The sequence below is a fragment of the Orcinus orca genome, chromosome 13, assembly GCF_937001465.1.
Source record: "Orcinus orca chromosome 13, mOrcOrc1.1, whole genome shotgun sequence".
Taxonomy (NCBI): domain Eukaryota; kingdom Metazoa; phylum Chordata; class Mammalia; order Artiodactyla; family Delphinidae; genus Orcinus; species Orcinus orca.
This window is the reverse complement of record NC_064571.1, coordinates 24,489,374-24,506,419: the sequence shown is the minus strand read 5'-3', so window position 1 is coordinate 24,506,419 and position 17,046 is coordinate 24,489,374. Positions and strand designations below refer to the sequence as shown.

The following is a 17,046-nucleotide window of genomic DNA, read 5'->3' as shown; positions in this document are numbered from 1 at the left end:
CTCCAACTCTGGAAAAGCTCTGTTTGTGGTCTTGAATCAAGCTAACCCTCACTCGCAATTCCCTGGCTGAGTGGTGTCCCTGGCTTTGCTCTGTGGATGATCAGCTCTGCCTACTGTAATCTCTGCTCGAGCATTGTTGGGTTACACAGCTTTCCAGGTGTTCCAACCATGCTTTCCCTGTGAGGTGAGGCCAGAGTGGAACTCCCAAGAAGCAGCAAACAATGCTGGGGGAGCTGGATGTCCACCCTGCGCTCTTTGTTCCCATTGGAGGAATTGTAGGCTCAGTGGAACCCTCTTGGTGTGGTGTTGCCCTTGCCTGGGGGAGGGGCAACGTGCTCCGAATGCAGTTGCTTCTCTTACCCTTCATACGCAGTCTGTCTCAGCCTCTGTGGTGCTTCAGAGATAGAAGCTTCAGTGCTTCAGCCTCACCTCCATGTTCTAAGATTTTCTCAGTGGTGTCTGGTCTATGAATAGCTGTTAGTTTAACTTGTGAAGAGGAGTGAAGTCAGGAGCAAAGCCTGGCATGTCCTATGTTGCTATCTTGAAGACTTCCTACCATTTAAAAGTTGTCTTTTTTTTTTTTTTTGGATTCAGTGTTTACTTGGCTGCTATAAAGTTTTGACTGTTTTCCAGAGTTCTGGAAAAGCTGGTTGTGAATGTTCCTCATTTTTTCAATGTTTCTCTGGGACATCAAGATCTTGGATGTGCCCAGTCCATCATTTTTCTCAGTTGTGTGCTATTTTTAAACCTCCCTTTAGCACTGTGGTAGGACAATTATTATCTTAAAAGAAATAATCCCCTGAGTCTTTTGTATAACTCGGAGTTCAAAAAGTTAGGTTTTCCTATTATGCATAGAAAAATGATTTATAAATTCAGTGTTCAAGGACAGGCTAGTCTGTGTCCCAGTAGAAGGGTTCCTATGTTTCAGACACTGTGCAAGGCATTTCCTGTCTCTGACATTCACAAAAACCTGGTGAGATAGGTGTCTATTTTTACAAATGAGGTAGCTTGGGAGAGGAAAGTAGATTGTCTAAAGTGGTTCAGGAGATAGGTGATGAGGCTAATGTTAAAACACAGAAATGTCTGAGTTTTCAAAACTGTTTTAAACTCAGTTAAAAAAAATATCTCCAGACTATATTAGATTATGATGGGGAAGGTGAGGGATGGATATTCATTTTTTAAAAATCTCTCATTGTGACTCTAATGTACAGCTAGTTTTGAGAACCACTGCACTTAACGTCTTGCTCCTAAGGAACAGCAGAATGCAGGTGAAATTCAAGGCAGGTCATTTTGTTCTAAATTAGGCAGCTAACCAAAATGTCCACATACTATTTTCAGTGAAGGGAGTAGAGTGACTAACTTGTCCTCGTTTGCTGGGGACTCCCCAATTTTAGTATTGAAGGTCCTGCATCTTGGGAAACGTCTTAGTCCCAGCAAACCAAGATGGCTGGTCGTCCTACCAGCCACATATTTATGGAATTTAATTATCTGTAATAGCTTTTTTTTTTTTTTTTTTTGGCTGCTCCATGCAGCATGCAGGATCTCAGTTTCCTGACCAGGTTTCAAACCTTTGCCCCCTGCACTGGAAGCATGGAGTCTTAACCACTGGACTGCCAGGGAAGTCCCTGTAATAGCCTTTTATAATTTAAAAATCCTAGATGTGTTCCTGAAAATTAAAGCACAGTAGGGAGGTGGTATTCCTATGTATTCCTTTATGATTTTGCATAAGAAACCCAAATATGTCCAGGACCATTATTTGCTTTCCAATGAACAAGGTATCAGTGTTCTCACATTCTCACTTCACAGAGCCCTTAGTTTTGCAGAAATTTTAAAAGGGTGCCCCATCCCTTATCTCTCCCCACACCCCCTGCCAAAAGATACTTTGTGCCCCTTTTTAACCATTTAGATCCAAATATTTTCTTTTTTTAAAACATGTAAATTAATTTTATTGCATCCTTAAATCATAATTACTAATTGGGGTTGTGTTCATCTGCTGGCCACTATGTAACTTGCCAAATCTTGGAATCATATTGAACACTACCAATTCATTTCCACATAGAATTTCAGGTGGTATTTGCTTTTTATCACAGCAACTTCTGAAAACCCAGCTTCATAAATACATATCACCTTCTAAAGTAATGTCACATGATCTAATGTTGAAACTGAACAACCTTGAGCTATAATCTCCAGTGGTTCTGACAGGTACTGCTGTTTTCCTTGAAAATTTAAAATGTCCCACAGGGGCTTCCCTGGTGGTGCAGTGGTTAGGAATCCACCTGGCAATGCAGGGGACATGGGTTTGATCCCTGGTCTGGGAAGATCCCACATGCTGCAGAGCAACTAAGCCTGTGCACCACAACTACTGAGCCCACGTGTTGCAACTACTGAAGTTCACATGCCTAGAGCCCATGCTCCACAAGAGAAGCCACTGCAATGAGAAGCCCACACACCACAACTAGAGAAAGCCCACACACAGCAACGAAGACCCAACACAGCCAAAATAAATAAATAAATAAAAATTAAAAATAAATGTCCCACAATGCCTCTTGAGTTCACAGTGGTGTCACAGGGCATCTCAGATGACAGTTTGGGAACTGTGGGTCCATAGATATTTAATTCTGTCATGCAACAACTACATGAAAATATTCAAATGAATAGTCAACCTTAATGCTCTTTTGATATTTTGTAAGAAGCCTGTAAAACCTGTGTTAACAAACATTAATTCACATTTCTCTGGACTAACTCCATGAAACTTATTCAAGTTTAAGAGAATATCATCAAAAATGTTGTGTTTATGACTATCTTACAGAATCTTCCTGGGGCACTTCTGGTTAGCAGATCATACTGAAATATCCAGGGCAGTGATTCTAAAGCACTATTTTTGATGGAAACTTGTTAGGTTTAGGTTTGGGCAGAAAAGAGGTTAAGAACCACTGGTCAAATGGACTGTGTCACGTTAAAAGCAAAAATGTCTCTGAATATCACTATCAGTTTTCCTCCATTAACTTCCACTGATGACCTTTGAAAACAGTCTCATGAAGTAAGGTCTTCAATGGTGCTCAGCCCATCTGTAACACTACCAGAGATAGTTCACTATTCTAGACACTTGTCTGACTTAACAAGGTATTTAAAAAATTGATGCATAATTAATGTACAATGAAATACACAGATCTTGGGTTTTCTCTTTGAATTTTTAACAACTGAGTATACCCATGTATCCATCATGCAAATCAAGACATAGAGCACTTCCATCACTACTGAAAGCTACCTTGTCTTTTTTCATTCTTCCGTCATTTTAATTATGGCTGTTCTTATATTTAACATACATTGAGTCATAATGTATTCTTACCTAACTGCTTTCATTTAATGATGCTTTTGAGGTTTACTTATTGTATACATTAGTTTATTTCTAATGTTGAGTAGTTATCCATTGTATGAATCCACCACTTTATCAATTTTGGTTATAGTTTTGGGCTATTTTTAATAAGGCTCCTATCAACACTCTTGTACAAGCTTTTCTTGTGAACATATTTTTATTTTCTTAGGTAAATATGTAGGAGTGGTATTGCTGAGTTGTATGGTTATTAAATGTTTAACGTTAATAAGAAACTGATGAACAGTTTTCCGAAGTGGTTCCATTTTACACTTCCATCAGCAAACTAGGAGTGTTCCAATGGTTTCATATTCTTAGCAGCATTTGTTGATATTAGTCTTTTTCAGTTATTCTAGTGGATGTGAACTGGTGTATCATTGTGCTTTTAATTTGTACTTCCCAGCTGACCTAAGATATAGAATACTTTTGAATAAATTTAAAATTTATCCAACTTATCCTTTTTTTCTTTCTTTGCTGGTACCTTCTGTGTCCTACCCCCAAAAAATCTTTACCTACTCCAGGGTCAAACACAGTCTATGTTTCTCCCTGCAAGCTTTTGTTTCTGGGCTTTACATTTAGATCTATGATTCACCTGTGTGTGTGTGTGTGGACAGTTAAGGGTTGAGGCTCATCTTATTTAATAGTTATTCAGTTGTTCCACCAATAACTGTTATACTCTCCTTTTCCCACTGTATTAACTTGACACTGTGGTCAAAAATTGATTATATATGTTTAGGTCTATTTCTGGACTCTTGATTCTGTTCCGTTGATGTATTAATTTATTCTTATCCTAACATCATAGTCTTGATTACTGTAGCTTTATAGTAAGTCGTGAAACCAGAACAAGCAAGTCTTCCAACTTGTTCTTCCATTTCAAGATCGGTTTGGCTATTTTAAGGTCACTGTACATCTACATAAACTTTATTTTTTTTTTATTTTTTGGTTGCTGTGCACAGGCTTCCTCTAGTTGCGGCAAGTGGGGACTACTCTTCGTTGCGATGCGTGGGCTTCTAATTGTGGTCGCTTCTGTTGTTGCAGAGCATGGGCTATAGGCACGTGTGCTCAGTAGTTGTGGCTTGCAGGCTCTAGAGTGAAGGCTCAGTAGTTGTGGTGCATGGGCTTAGTTGCTCCGTGGCATGTGGGATCTTCCTGGACCAGGGTTCGAACCCGTGTCCCCTGCATTGTCAGGCGGATTCTTAACCACTGTGCCACCAGGGAAGTCCCTGCATGTGGGCTCAGTAGTTGCAGCATGCAGGCCCTAGAGCGCGTGGGCTTCAGTAGTTGTGGCTCGCCGGCTCTAGAGGGTAGGCTCAGTAGTTGTGGTGCACGGGCTTAGTTGCTCTGTGGCATGTGGGATCTTCCCGGACCAGGGATCGATCCCATGTCCCCTGCATTGGCAGGCAGATTCTTAACCACTGAGCCACGAGGCAAGTCCCATAAACTTTAACATATTTTAATCAACCAGTCTTTGTTCTTTTTTTTTTAAAGCCTGATAGAATTTTGGCAGGGACTGCATAACTATTACTCAATATGGGGAGAAGATACCTTAAACAATAACTGAGTTTTCCAATTCATGAATATACGTCTTTTTATTTAGGTTTAATTATTTTTGGCTGCGTTGGGTCTTCATTGCTGTGCGTGGGCTTTCTCTAGTTGTGGTGAGTGGGGGCTACTCTTCATTGCAGTGTGCAGGCTTCTCACTGCGGTGGCTTCTTGTTGCAGAGCACGGGCTCTAGGTGTGCGGGCTTCAGTAGTTGTGGCACATGGGCTCAGTAGTCATGGCTTGCGGGCTCTAGAGCTCAGGCTTAGTAGTTGTGGTGCACGGGCTTAATTGTTCCACGGCATGTGGGATCTTCCCAGACCAGGGTTTGAATCCGTGTCCCCTGCATTGGCAGGTGGATTCTTAACCACTCTGCCACCAGGAAAGCCTTTATTTAGGTTAAACATTTTTTTTTTCCTCAGCAATTTTCGTACTCCTCAGTGCCAAGTCTTTCTATAGATTTGTTCCTAGAATTTGATGTTTTTCACTGCTACTGAAGTGTTGTTTTAAAAATTTGTTTCCAGTTAAATCACTAGCATGCCCCTGGACTTTGATATTTGTAAGATCTTGGTAAATTCACTTATTTGTTCTGATTGATTTTTTTTTTTTTGTAGAGTGCATAAGGCTTTCTACGTAAACAATCTTGTCATTTGTGAATGTCGACTCTTTTGTTTTAATCTTTATGCCTTTTTCTTGACTGACTGCATGGTTAGGACCTACAGAACAAGGATGAACAGAAATGGTGAGAGCAGACATCCTTGCTTTAATATTTTACCATTAAGTATGATGTTAAGTGTGGATGTTCTTTTGCAGATGCTCTTTATTAAAGAATTTATATTCCTGTTTTTGTACTGTGGGAGGGTGCTGAATTTTGTCCAGTGCTTTTTCTGTAATCATTAAGATGATTGTATGGTTTTCCTCTTTTATTCTGTTCATAGGAGAATTATACTGATTAAATTTTTAATGTTGACCCAAACTTGCCTTCCTGGAATAAACCCTATTTGGTCATGATGTATTAGTATTTTCCTTTTTATACATTGCCGGGTTCAATTTGCTAATATTTTAAGGATTTTTATTTCTATATTCATGAGGAATATTGGTCTATTTTCTTTTCTTGTAATACCTTTTTCAGGTTTTGTACCACATACGGTATTTCTTAGGAGTCATCTATATAAATATTTCGTCACAAGCCTAACAAATCCAAAACTCAATTGTTCTGAGGTATGTTTTCATGGCCACTGAAAGGTTCCTAAAAGCCACATGAAAGAAGTAAAAACAAAAAGGTCATCTGTCTGATTCTGTAAAAAATTTACATCCTTTAAGTGAAAAGCTGAAAAAATCCAGGGAGAGAATTGAGATGTGAGATAAACTGCTAACTCAAAGATTTGTTTTTGCTAGTTGTTTTCTCTCCTTCATTCCATCCATTTCACAGTAACAGGAAAAAAGTGGGGGGGGGGGTGTTGGAAAAGGGAACTCTGCACTGAGGATTAGGCAAGCTTCACAAATGTTTTTGAATATCCTCAAATTTAGTATATGATGGATAAAAATACTGAGATTCAAACTCCAAGCGTAATGAAATTTAGTTGAAAACTATTGGGAATTTAAATCAATTTAGTTTTAAAAGCAGTTCTATTATTTTCCACTCTACAAAAAGCAAGAGAAATCTCTCTGCCCAAGTTAAAAATGTAAGGGATCATCTAACACACCTTCAGTTACAAATGCAAAAATTATAGGGAAATTTCAAATGTACACTTTAACAATTAAAGTTACAAATTTCATATACAATAAAGTATCTGCCATTTATATAAAAAACAAAGGTCTTTGTGTGTGTATACACACATACATACTTTTTAAGTAGAGAAAAGGTCTGAAAGGATAACAAAATGAAAACAGCAGTTACCTCTGGGAACATAATTGTGTAAGAATGCTACATCCTTTTTAGCAATGGCTTGAATTTTCTAGATGAGATTCTACTCTTCATAATTTGTGTAACCAAAATAAACTTTAAAACACTGTTCATACCAGTGAATCATGAGTCTTCACTGTAGTGAAGACTGCTAAATAATCTGCTAAAATAAATTACATGCAGCTTCAGAACTGGGGGTGATAATGTCAGAGGCCACATGCTCAAATCCTACACATAATCAATTTTTTCCTGATTGTCTTTTGGACAACAATTTGCATAATACATTTAGGATGGCCCTCAAGTTATTTAAACAAATAGATTTAACAAAAATTATTTTAGTAAACTCTTTGAAAAATGTTCTTTTTTTTAAAATTAATTCTCATACACATAGCATGTTTCAAAGTTTTTGTTTTATAGTTATTGAGAGTGCCACAAAGAATTTTTTTTTTTTTTGGCTGCGCTGGGTCTTCATTGCAGTGCGCGGGGCTCTTTGTTTAGGGGCTCTCACTAGTTGCCGCATGCAGGCCTAGTTGCCCCACAGCATGTGGGATCTTAGTTCCCCAGCCAGGATCGAACCCGAGTCCCCCGCATTGGATGGTGGATTCTTAACCACTGGACCACCAGGGAAGTCCCTCAATTTCTTTTTGATTCAATGACCTTGCCTCACTTTCTTAATCACACAAATTTTTTATTAGAAAATGAATCACATTGCTGAATATTTATTTATAATAAATTAATTTTATTTTTATTTTTGGCTGCATTGGGTCTTCGTTGCTGCACGCAGGCTTTCTCTAGTTGCGGTGAGCAGGGACTACTCTTCATTGTGGTGCGTGGGGGCTTCTCATTGCGGTGGCTTCTCTTGTTGCGGAGCACAGGCTCTAGGTGTGCAGGCTTAAGTAGTTGTGGCACACAGGCTTAGTTGCTCTGTGGCATGTGGGATCTTCCCAGACCAGGGATTGAACCCGTGTCCCCTGCATTGGCAGGTGGATTCTTAACCACTGCGCCACCAGGGAAGTCCCTGTGCTGAATATTTAAAATATTTGTTTCCTAAAGCGAGAGAGAGGCATGGACATATATACAATACCAAACGTAAGGTAGATAGCTAGTGGGAAGCAGCCGCATAGCACAGGGAGATCAGCTCGGTGCTTTGTGACCACCTAGAGGGGTGGGATAGGGAGGGTGGGAGGGAGGGAGACACAAGAGGGAAGAGATATGGGAACATATGTATATGTATAACTGATTCACTTTGTTATAAAGCAGAAACTAACACACCATTGTAAAGCAATTATACCCCAATAAAGATGTCAAAAAAAAAAATTTGTTTCCTGTCTAGGCCTACCACCAATGACAAAAAAAAAAACACAACAAAAAATAGTAACTACCTAACAAGCGATAACTTAGTACACCAAAAACATACACAAATTTAAAGAAAATGGCAAATGAGGGAAACTATAACATAGCACAGCCAAAACATGGGTATCTTTGCTTTGTTTTTATTTTTGGCCGTGCTGTGTGGCTTGCAGGATCTTAGTTCCCCAACCAGGGATCGAACCTGTGACCTCGGCAGTGAAAGTGCAGAGTCCTAACCACTGGATGCCAGGGAATTCCCAGAACATCAGTATCTTTAAAATATAAAGCTCTTACAAATCCATAAGAAGAAGATGAATAGGTATTTCAAAAAGAATTACAAATGGCCAAAAGACAAGTAGTCACTCTCTAATAGCCAAAACAAGTCATTAAAATAAGATTTTTTTTCACCTATTAAGTGCAAATGAGTTAAAAAAAAAAGATAATACCTATTGCCGTTAGAGATTCATTGACCTTTCTTAGACTTCTGTTGGTACAATACATTGGTACACATTTCTGAAGAACAATTTGACAAGCATTAGTTATCAAAAGCCCTAAAATGCCTTAATCAGAATACTTAACAAGTAATTCATCCCGATTAAGATTTTCATTTAAACTCATCTGTAAACAGAGATAGTTAAAATGAAGAGAACTAAAAGAGGTTTTTATGGTTCAGGACAGAAGACCAACCAAGGCCAAAACAGCTATAACAAGCTTCCTTCAACTCCTTTCTTAAGCTGGAAAAGTCGATGGAAAATCAAATGGAAATGGAAATATGTTAAACTCTTACTGTTCCTGTGTGTCTAATTCCTGCAAACACTGCAAAAAAAAGGGGCAGCCTTTCATGATACCAGAAGGTAGAAGGTGGAAGGAATGGAAAGACAGAGTCCTGCTTTTTGGGTGTTGCAAATCCTCCCCTCCATTACTGGGAATAAAGAAGTGGCAACATTTTTTCTTTTTTTCCTTCTTTCTCCAAGCAAAAGAGCCAAGTGTGACTATATTAAAACCTCATTTTAGTACTTTCCTATAAAGTTCACTCAAACTTCTTCAATTACTGATTTAAGATGGTCTAGGTGATATTCTTCTATGAAGGATTCTGCTTGATTCAAAGCTTTTATTTTCACCAGAATAAGAATTATTTCTTTGACTTCATCCCTGAAAAAAAAAACAAAAAAGCATTTTCCCTTTTAGAAATGCAATGTTAAAGGGCACAGTGAATCATAAGTAGTTAATCTGAAACAAAAACTTTACCTTATGCCAATATCTAAGATAGCATAAAATATTTAGATGCTACCTTCTCCACATAATCATGAAGTTCCAATACAGACTATTAGTGGATGTATTCTGGCAAATTTTAATGTGAATGACTATAAAAAAGGAGAAAAGCATAGATCAAATCTATCAGAAATCTGACTTGTGGTTTGCTGCTACCAGCAGCTTATATGGGCTATCCTGGCAGCAGTATTTATCCACAGATATCATCAAATGCTACAATTTGAGGTTTTAACGTTTTTTCTTTTTGGAGAGGTGGTTTACCAGAATACCACTGTATTTAAGTCCTTAAACATCTAGTGCTGTGAATGAGATATCCAAAACAGAGATCTAGCTACTGCTGGGTAAATGCCAGGTTGCAGACCTGTACATAACAAATGTTGAGATTTTGAAATGGCTAGGAAAATTAAGAAGACATTTAAAACATGCTTGACAAGAGGCTTTTGATTTATAGTTTTAATTTTAAATTCCCCTGTGATACAGTTTTCTGGAAGTGCTTATTTTGGAAGAGATTTACATTTAAAAATATGAACTAATATGCATGAGGTGTGAATATAAAATATTAAGTGATTCTAAAGATCATACATGAAAATATCTCCTAACTCTTCAGTGACAGTCTTAGATTTTTATTTATTTATTTATTTTTTATTTTATTTTTTTTTGCGTTATGTGGGCCTCTCCCATTGCGGAGCACAGGCTCCGGACGTGCTGGCTCAGCGGCCATGGCTTATGGGCCTAGCTGCTCCGCGGCATGTGGGATCTTCCCGGACCGGGGCACGAACCCACGTCCCCTGCATCGGCAGGCAGACTCTCAACCACTGCGCCACCAGGGAAGCCCAGTCTTAGATTTTTAAAAGTAAAGTACAAATCTTTCTAAAAATTGCTGAGAATGGAACCCTAAACTATGCTTATGGAGGTACAAATAAAATATGCATTACCTGATTTCACTTGTAGATAATTTACGTGCAGACTGCAGTAAAAACTGGATGAAGTTTTCTAGCTGGGGAATAGATGTTCTCATGGCAGAATTTTGGAACCATTTTTCTGGTAAACATGCTGCTATCTGATAATCAAAACACATTATTTTTAATAATGACAGTTGTTATCTAAGGACTTTAGCTAACAATTTCATTTAATCCTCATAGTACTCATGTTGGTTGAGTATTATTTTTCCATTTTATAGTTCATGGTTAAATAACTTTTGAGAATTTCCCCTTTTTCTGTCAAGGTTTTATACTTAAAAAAAATCATATTTTGATACCGAGAGCTTAAAATAGACTACTCTTTATAAATATTTCCTAGTACTTGTAATACTTTCAATACTCTGTATTCCTGAGTGATTAAATTGTACAAAACATGTATAACTAAACACCAGAAATGTGTAGACACAAAACACTTTTAGTTAACATACCTACATTTGACCCTTAAACAATGCAGGGGGTTACAGGCAGTGACCCATTCGCAGTCGAAAACCAGTGTATTAACTTTACAGTCGGCCCTCCATATCTGTGGTTCGGCATCCAAGGATTCAACCAACTGTGGATTGTGTAGTACTCTAGTATGTATTTATTGAAACAATCCATGTAGAAGTGGACCCATGCAGTTCAAACCTGTGTTGTTCAAGGGTCAACTGTATAAAATAGGTACATTTTTTTTTTTTTTTGCGGTACGCGGGCCTCTCACTGTTGTGGCCTCTCCTGTTGCGGAGCACAGGCTCCGGACCCGCAGGCTCAGCGGCCATGGCTCACGGGCCCAGCCGCTCCGCGGCATGTGGGATCTTCACGGACCGGGGCACAAACCCGTGTCCCCTGCATCGGCAGGCGGACTCTCAACCACTGCGCCACCAGGGAAGCCCAAAATAGGTACATTTAATATGATTTCACAGTAAGAAATTGGGTGAGTTTGTGTATAATCTACATGAAGAAATAAATCAAGGTCATTCTAAGATACATTGAGTGAAAAAAATTAATTATGGTTTTGATTTTCTTGTAATTTAATACATTTCTTTAAATGTCCATGGCAGCATAAAGAGCCAATGTATGTGCATTCATTTTTTTTCTTTTGGGGGGGAAAATAACCCCAAACAACACTTATCATCATCATGTTAAAGGTAATACATGATTTGGGGAAAAGTTTTGGAAAAAAAGAAAAATGTTAACAAAATAAAAAAGAAAAGAAAAACGTCCTCATAGCAGAAGGAAGAATTTTTTTAAAAAAGGAGAGAGAATGGGAGCAAGGAAAAATCTGAGATCATACTATTTAAAGAAATTCTTGGTTTTGCTATAGTTGGTAAGATCAAGATCAGTATGTACTTCTAGAAAGTAGAAAGTTGCACCATATATATATTATAAAATATGTTAAATGAAAGTTCTGGAATGCACTCTTTCTAAAATAAATCTGACTGGTCAACACTGAAAACACAGTTGAGGAAAATGATTTATCCTATTTTTTAATCACCTTTTTCAATTATCCAGAAAAAATACAGACACACTGATTGCGTCCTATAAGTCTTATCATACAAACTGTATCTTTTTAAAGTTTAAAAACCAGCCCTTACTGACTTGGAATTTAATGTCATTTGCCCTTGCTTTCCCCTTGTTTTGTACCACAAGTCTCAATAAAATTCTGAAGGAACTATCTAGCTTTTCCGTAAATGATCCTGGGACTTATAAACACATTGTCTTGGCCTGATTTTCTGGCCACAAGCTGTGGAGAGAATGTCATATATCCTCTTCCTTACTTCTGCATAGTAGAGCCTATGGTCAAAGAGAACTAAACTGAAACCTGAAACACACATAGGATGGATGATGATTGAAATTTCTGGTAGATAATGTAGTTTAAAACTACATGAAATAAAAACCACAGCTAGAAAAATGGAAGTTGTCTAGGAACTGCTATCTAATATTACATATATATTAATATTTTTTAAAATTTTATTTAAGAATGTAAATATTTTCCCACATTCTTAAGAAGTTTTCCTCATGACTTTTATCTTATGGATAGACACTAATGTTTTTAGACATTTAGGTTCTTTCCAACTGTCATCTATTATAAATAATGCTACAATAATATTCTTTGTACGTAGAAACCTTTATGCACATCTGATTTTTTAACATAGGATAATTTCCTAGAAGTAAAACTGCTGAGTAAAAGGGTATAAACTTTAAAGGTTTTATATCAATCATGCCAAAATAGTTTCCAGAATTGTATTCCTCTTTCCATAGTGCAGAAACTATTTCCCAGAATTGCCACTCCATACGTTCTAGATGAATGGTATCCCTGGAATGATGTGGGGCTGTTGTTTCCCTGTGCTTATGACAATACTGGAAATTATAATGGAAATAACAGCAAAAAATTTGCCAGCATAACAGGTAAAAACAATATCCTTACTGTATTATTTGCAATTCTCTGATTATTAGTACTGTTAATATTTTCCACATGTTTAGAAGTTATCTTTGCATATTCTTGTTTTGGTGAATTAGGCAATTCACCATGTTGCATGTCTTTTGGTCATTTTCAATAAGAATATTTGAATTGTTTACTGCTTTTTAAAAATGTGGGTATTTATCCTCGTTATGCATTGTAACTTATTTTTCTGTTTTTCAACTTTCTTTTTAACTTTTCGTTATAGAAAATTTCAAACATAAACAACAGGAGAAAGAATAAGTATAGTGAGCCCATTGAACCCATCTTCCAGTTTTAACAATAATCAAATAATCCTGATACATTTTTGGTTTACTGAAGTTTTATATTTTTGTCAAATCCATTATTTTTTCTCACCATTTTTGCTTTTAAGTTCAGAAAGGACTCCCTTAACATCAGGTATAGTCATTTATCTTCTTAGTACAATATTTTATAGTTTCATTTTTTTACACTTAATTCTTTACTTCACCTGTAATTTACATTGGTATGTAATGAGAGGTGAGGATCTAACAATCATTTTGTAAACAGTTAACCAGTATACTTTTTAAAAATACTGGGTTCTTCTGGGTTTCTAGTCTGTTAAATTAATTTGTTGTTAATGTGAGTACCATAATTTTAATTATTTTGCTACAAAATTGATTTTAATAACTAAATTTTAAAAATGATAAAATTAGAATCAGTTTCTACACAACTTACCTGGTTGCACTTTTTAACAACATCTGGCCCAGGTATGGCATTGAGAAGAGCTATAATAAGATAACGATTCAGCAGCTTCCCTAGTCCTAGCTCTTGCAAAGTGTCTTCTGGGAGGAGTTCATTCCAAAGAAGAATATTGCGGAAGAGCTAAAACACAATAAAATGTCAAGTGACTACGTACCTTTTCTCCAAAGGAAAACTGTAATAGTATCCAACAAACATAAAAAGTTGGTCAAACTCTTTTAAACTCTCACTACAATTGGCACTGTTGGAACTGTAAATTTTAGAATCAACAGAAAACATTTCTGAATAAACACTTGATTCTTTCCAACCTCCATATATTTGTTCATCCTATTTTCATTTTTTTAGGACAACCGCTCAAAATCTATTTCAAATTACCTTGCTGGAGCCTTTCCTGATCAATAATCTTCCTTCTCAATCTATACTCTCCTGGAGGCTCGGGCCATCAGATACAAGACCACAGGACCTCAGGATTCATAAAAGCACTGCTGTTAAAGCCAGTGCTACTGTTACCAATGTGTGACCTTGAGAAATCAATCAAACCTGAGAACCTCACTGCTCTAATATAGAAAATAAGATTAATAATAACCTGTGACTTTGGAGATACCTTGGGTAAAATACTTTTTAGAAAATCTAATAAAAGTAACATGGGTTGCATTTCCCTCCTCTAAATGCAGATCTTTCTGTGAATTTTATGGTATCTTCCACTTTCTTTCCAGTAATATATGTATCATGCTAGGTGCTAAACTACATCCAATTGTACTAATATGCAATGCCTTTTCACAATGTCATTTTTGATGTTGCTCCCTCTTCTTGAAAAGCCTTTTCCCTGACTCAACCACATGACAAGTATTCATTCACCCTATCAAAATTGTTCTTGCTGAGGTCACCCACTACCTTATCATCATCAAATCCAGTAAAAAAAAAATCTGTCTTCTTTCTAATTCTCTTCAATGGCATTAACACTCTGTCTTCGTTCTTGAAGGCCCTTCACTTAGTTTCCCTGATGCCACTCTCTTAAGACCATTCTTAGTTTCACAACTCATTCTTAAGGCCTCTCTGAAGACTCCACTTTCTCTGCCCACCTCTTATCTCAGTATCTCCTAAGGGTCTATCCTTAGCCTTCTTCTCATGCTTCACGCAATCTCCTAAGAGGTTGTCATTCATGACCATGCCTCCAAATATTGCCTATATGTGGTTGACTCCCAAATCTCCAGCTCAGATCTGTCCCCTGCAATTCAGAATCATATATGCAATTGCCTCCATTTGTCCCATAGATATTAAATTCACTATGTCCAAAACAGATCTTATCTCTCCTCCCAAACCTTTTCTTCTTCCTGTAACCCCTCCAACGCCCTCAAAGAATGTCATCATAAGTTACCAGGTTGCCAAAGTCAAAAACTTGACTAACACCCTACATTCTTCATATGTAATTAATATCTTTTGAATCCATCTTTTCCTTACCTTCCTTTGCCACTGACTTAGCACCAACTTCATCCTGTATCATTTAGACCAGGGGTGAGACAACTATGGCTTGTGAGTTAAATACAGCTTATTGCCTGTTTTCGTAGAGTTGGTGAACTAAGAATGTTTATTTATTTATGTATGTATGTATTAAAGTATTTATTTATTTGGCTGCGTCAGGTCTTAGTTGCGGCATGAGGGATCTTCATTGCAGCATGCGGGACTGTGGCACGTGGGCTCTTTTAGTTGTGGCATGTGGACTCTTAGTTGCGGCATGGGAGATCTAGTTCCCTGAACAGGGATCAAACCCCCAGGCCCCTGCATTGGGAGCATGGAGTCTTAACCACTGGACTGCCAGGGAAGTCCCAAGAATGGTTTTTATAATTTTAAATGATAGTAAAGCTTACTGAACCAAAGACATGCGCTCATTTGTTTACATATTGTCTATGACTGTTTGTACTACAGTGGTGGAGCTGAACAGTTCAACAGAGACCATATGACCTACAAAGCCTAAAATATTTACTGTCTGGTCCTTTACAGAATTTTGCTGATCTTCACTCTATAGTAAACTTTAAAAAAAATAAAAACAATTATTTTTATTTCTGCCGTTTTCTGCTTACCTTTAGACCTGACCAGAACTGTCTTTCTTGGAACTTTGAATGTGGTGACGTTCTGTTTTCTACAGCACTAATTTGAAGCAAAAGAAAGAGAAAGAAGAAAATGCAAATGACTGTTCTTCTTTCAGAAACAGAGTTTAAAAACCTGAATGGTTTTGTTTTTTTAAAATCAACCAAACTAAGCCTTAACAGAATATAAAAGGAGGTGCTCTGGTGATATCTACTAAAATTACAAACGCATGCACACTTTGACTCAATAAATCCATGTCTGAGAATGCCTTCTGTAGATACATTTCCACAGGTACAGAATAATATGTCCGTAAAATTATTCCCAACATTGTTAGTAATGGTTTACTGCTTACATGCTCGTCAATTACAGTACATCTATATAATGGCATATTGTGCAGCTTAAAAAAGACTGAGGAAACTTATGTGATGTCATAAAAAGATCTCAAAGATGTACTAAGTCAAAAAAGTAAGGTACAAAACAATGGTTATGACTACAATATACTTACTTTATAAGTAAATATATAAAAAAGGAGAGGAAAATAAGATTAATTCTAATTGCTTATAAGTATTAAAATTCTATAAGTATTTAATTCTAATTGCATAAAGAAATTCTGAAAAGGTAAAAAAAATTACCAACATTGAGCATTCTTGCATGCATGTATGTGTACAGAGAAGGAAGGGCAAAAACTGGGTGGATGGAGGTCAGGAATGGGAAGGAGTAAGACTTTTCATTTTAAACATAAACAAAGTTTAAAAATACACATTCATACTTTTTAACCATGGGACTATATTACTAATCTAAAATATTACAAACCTTACTGGGGGGGAATTTTTACATGCAGGCATCTCTTCAGGATTCACATTAACTAGCAAGCTTAGAAGTTCCTTTCTTTTCTTTCCATACAGCTCTTCCATCCTGTAAGTACTCTACAGCTTCAGTTCATGATCCATTACTATAACTGATGCCTTCTTAACAAATGTAAGAATATGCATCAAATACTACTTGTTTGATCATTTAAAGGTAAATACAGAATTCAAAGATGCAGTTTCTGGCCCCTCAGTGATGTTCCAGGCCTTATGCTGGGCTTTCCGTGTCAGGCATTGTTCTGAGCACTCTCTTCATCTTCACAATGTCCTGTGAGGCAGGCATTAATTTAATGCCCAATTTTATACACAAGGACACTGATGCACAGAAAGGCCCAAGGTCAAATATCTAGTAATGGTGAATCTGGGCTCCAGAATCTGTGGTTCTAAGCACTCTGCCATGCCAACTGTCATGTTCTTAGGAATATCATTAACCACCACCCCCAACCAAAAAACCCCCCTAAAACCTATGTCCAAGTGCCAGACGTCATACACGGCAATATAAAAGGTGACT

The 17,046-nt window shown here is 37.2% G+C and overlaps 1 protein-coding gene across 1 annotated transcript in view; it reads right to left on the bottom strand.

Moving 5' to 3' along the window:
- Positions 1 to 7,210: 7,210 nt before the first annotated feature.
- GCFC2 (GC-rich sequence DNA-binding factor 2) overlaps positions 7,211 to 17,046 on the bottom strand; it is a 75,171-nt gene continuing 65,335 nt past the window's right edge. The window contains exons 14-17 of the mRNA XM_004283232.3: positions 15,663 to 15,729; positions 13,558 to 13,704; positions 10,377 to 10,501; positions 7,211 to 9,321 (exon numbers count right to left, since the gene is read on the bottom strand). Coding sequence (XP_004283280.1) covers positions 9,204 to 9,321; positions 10,377 to 10,501; positions 13,558 to 13,704; positions 15,663 to 15,729 — 457 coding nt within the window. The 3' untranslated portion in view covers positions 7,211 to 9,203. The remainder of the gene's footprint in view (positions 9,322 to 10,376; positions 10,502 to 13,557; positions 13,705 to 15,662; positions 15,730 to 17,046) is intronic.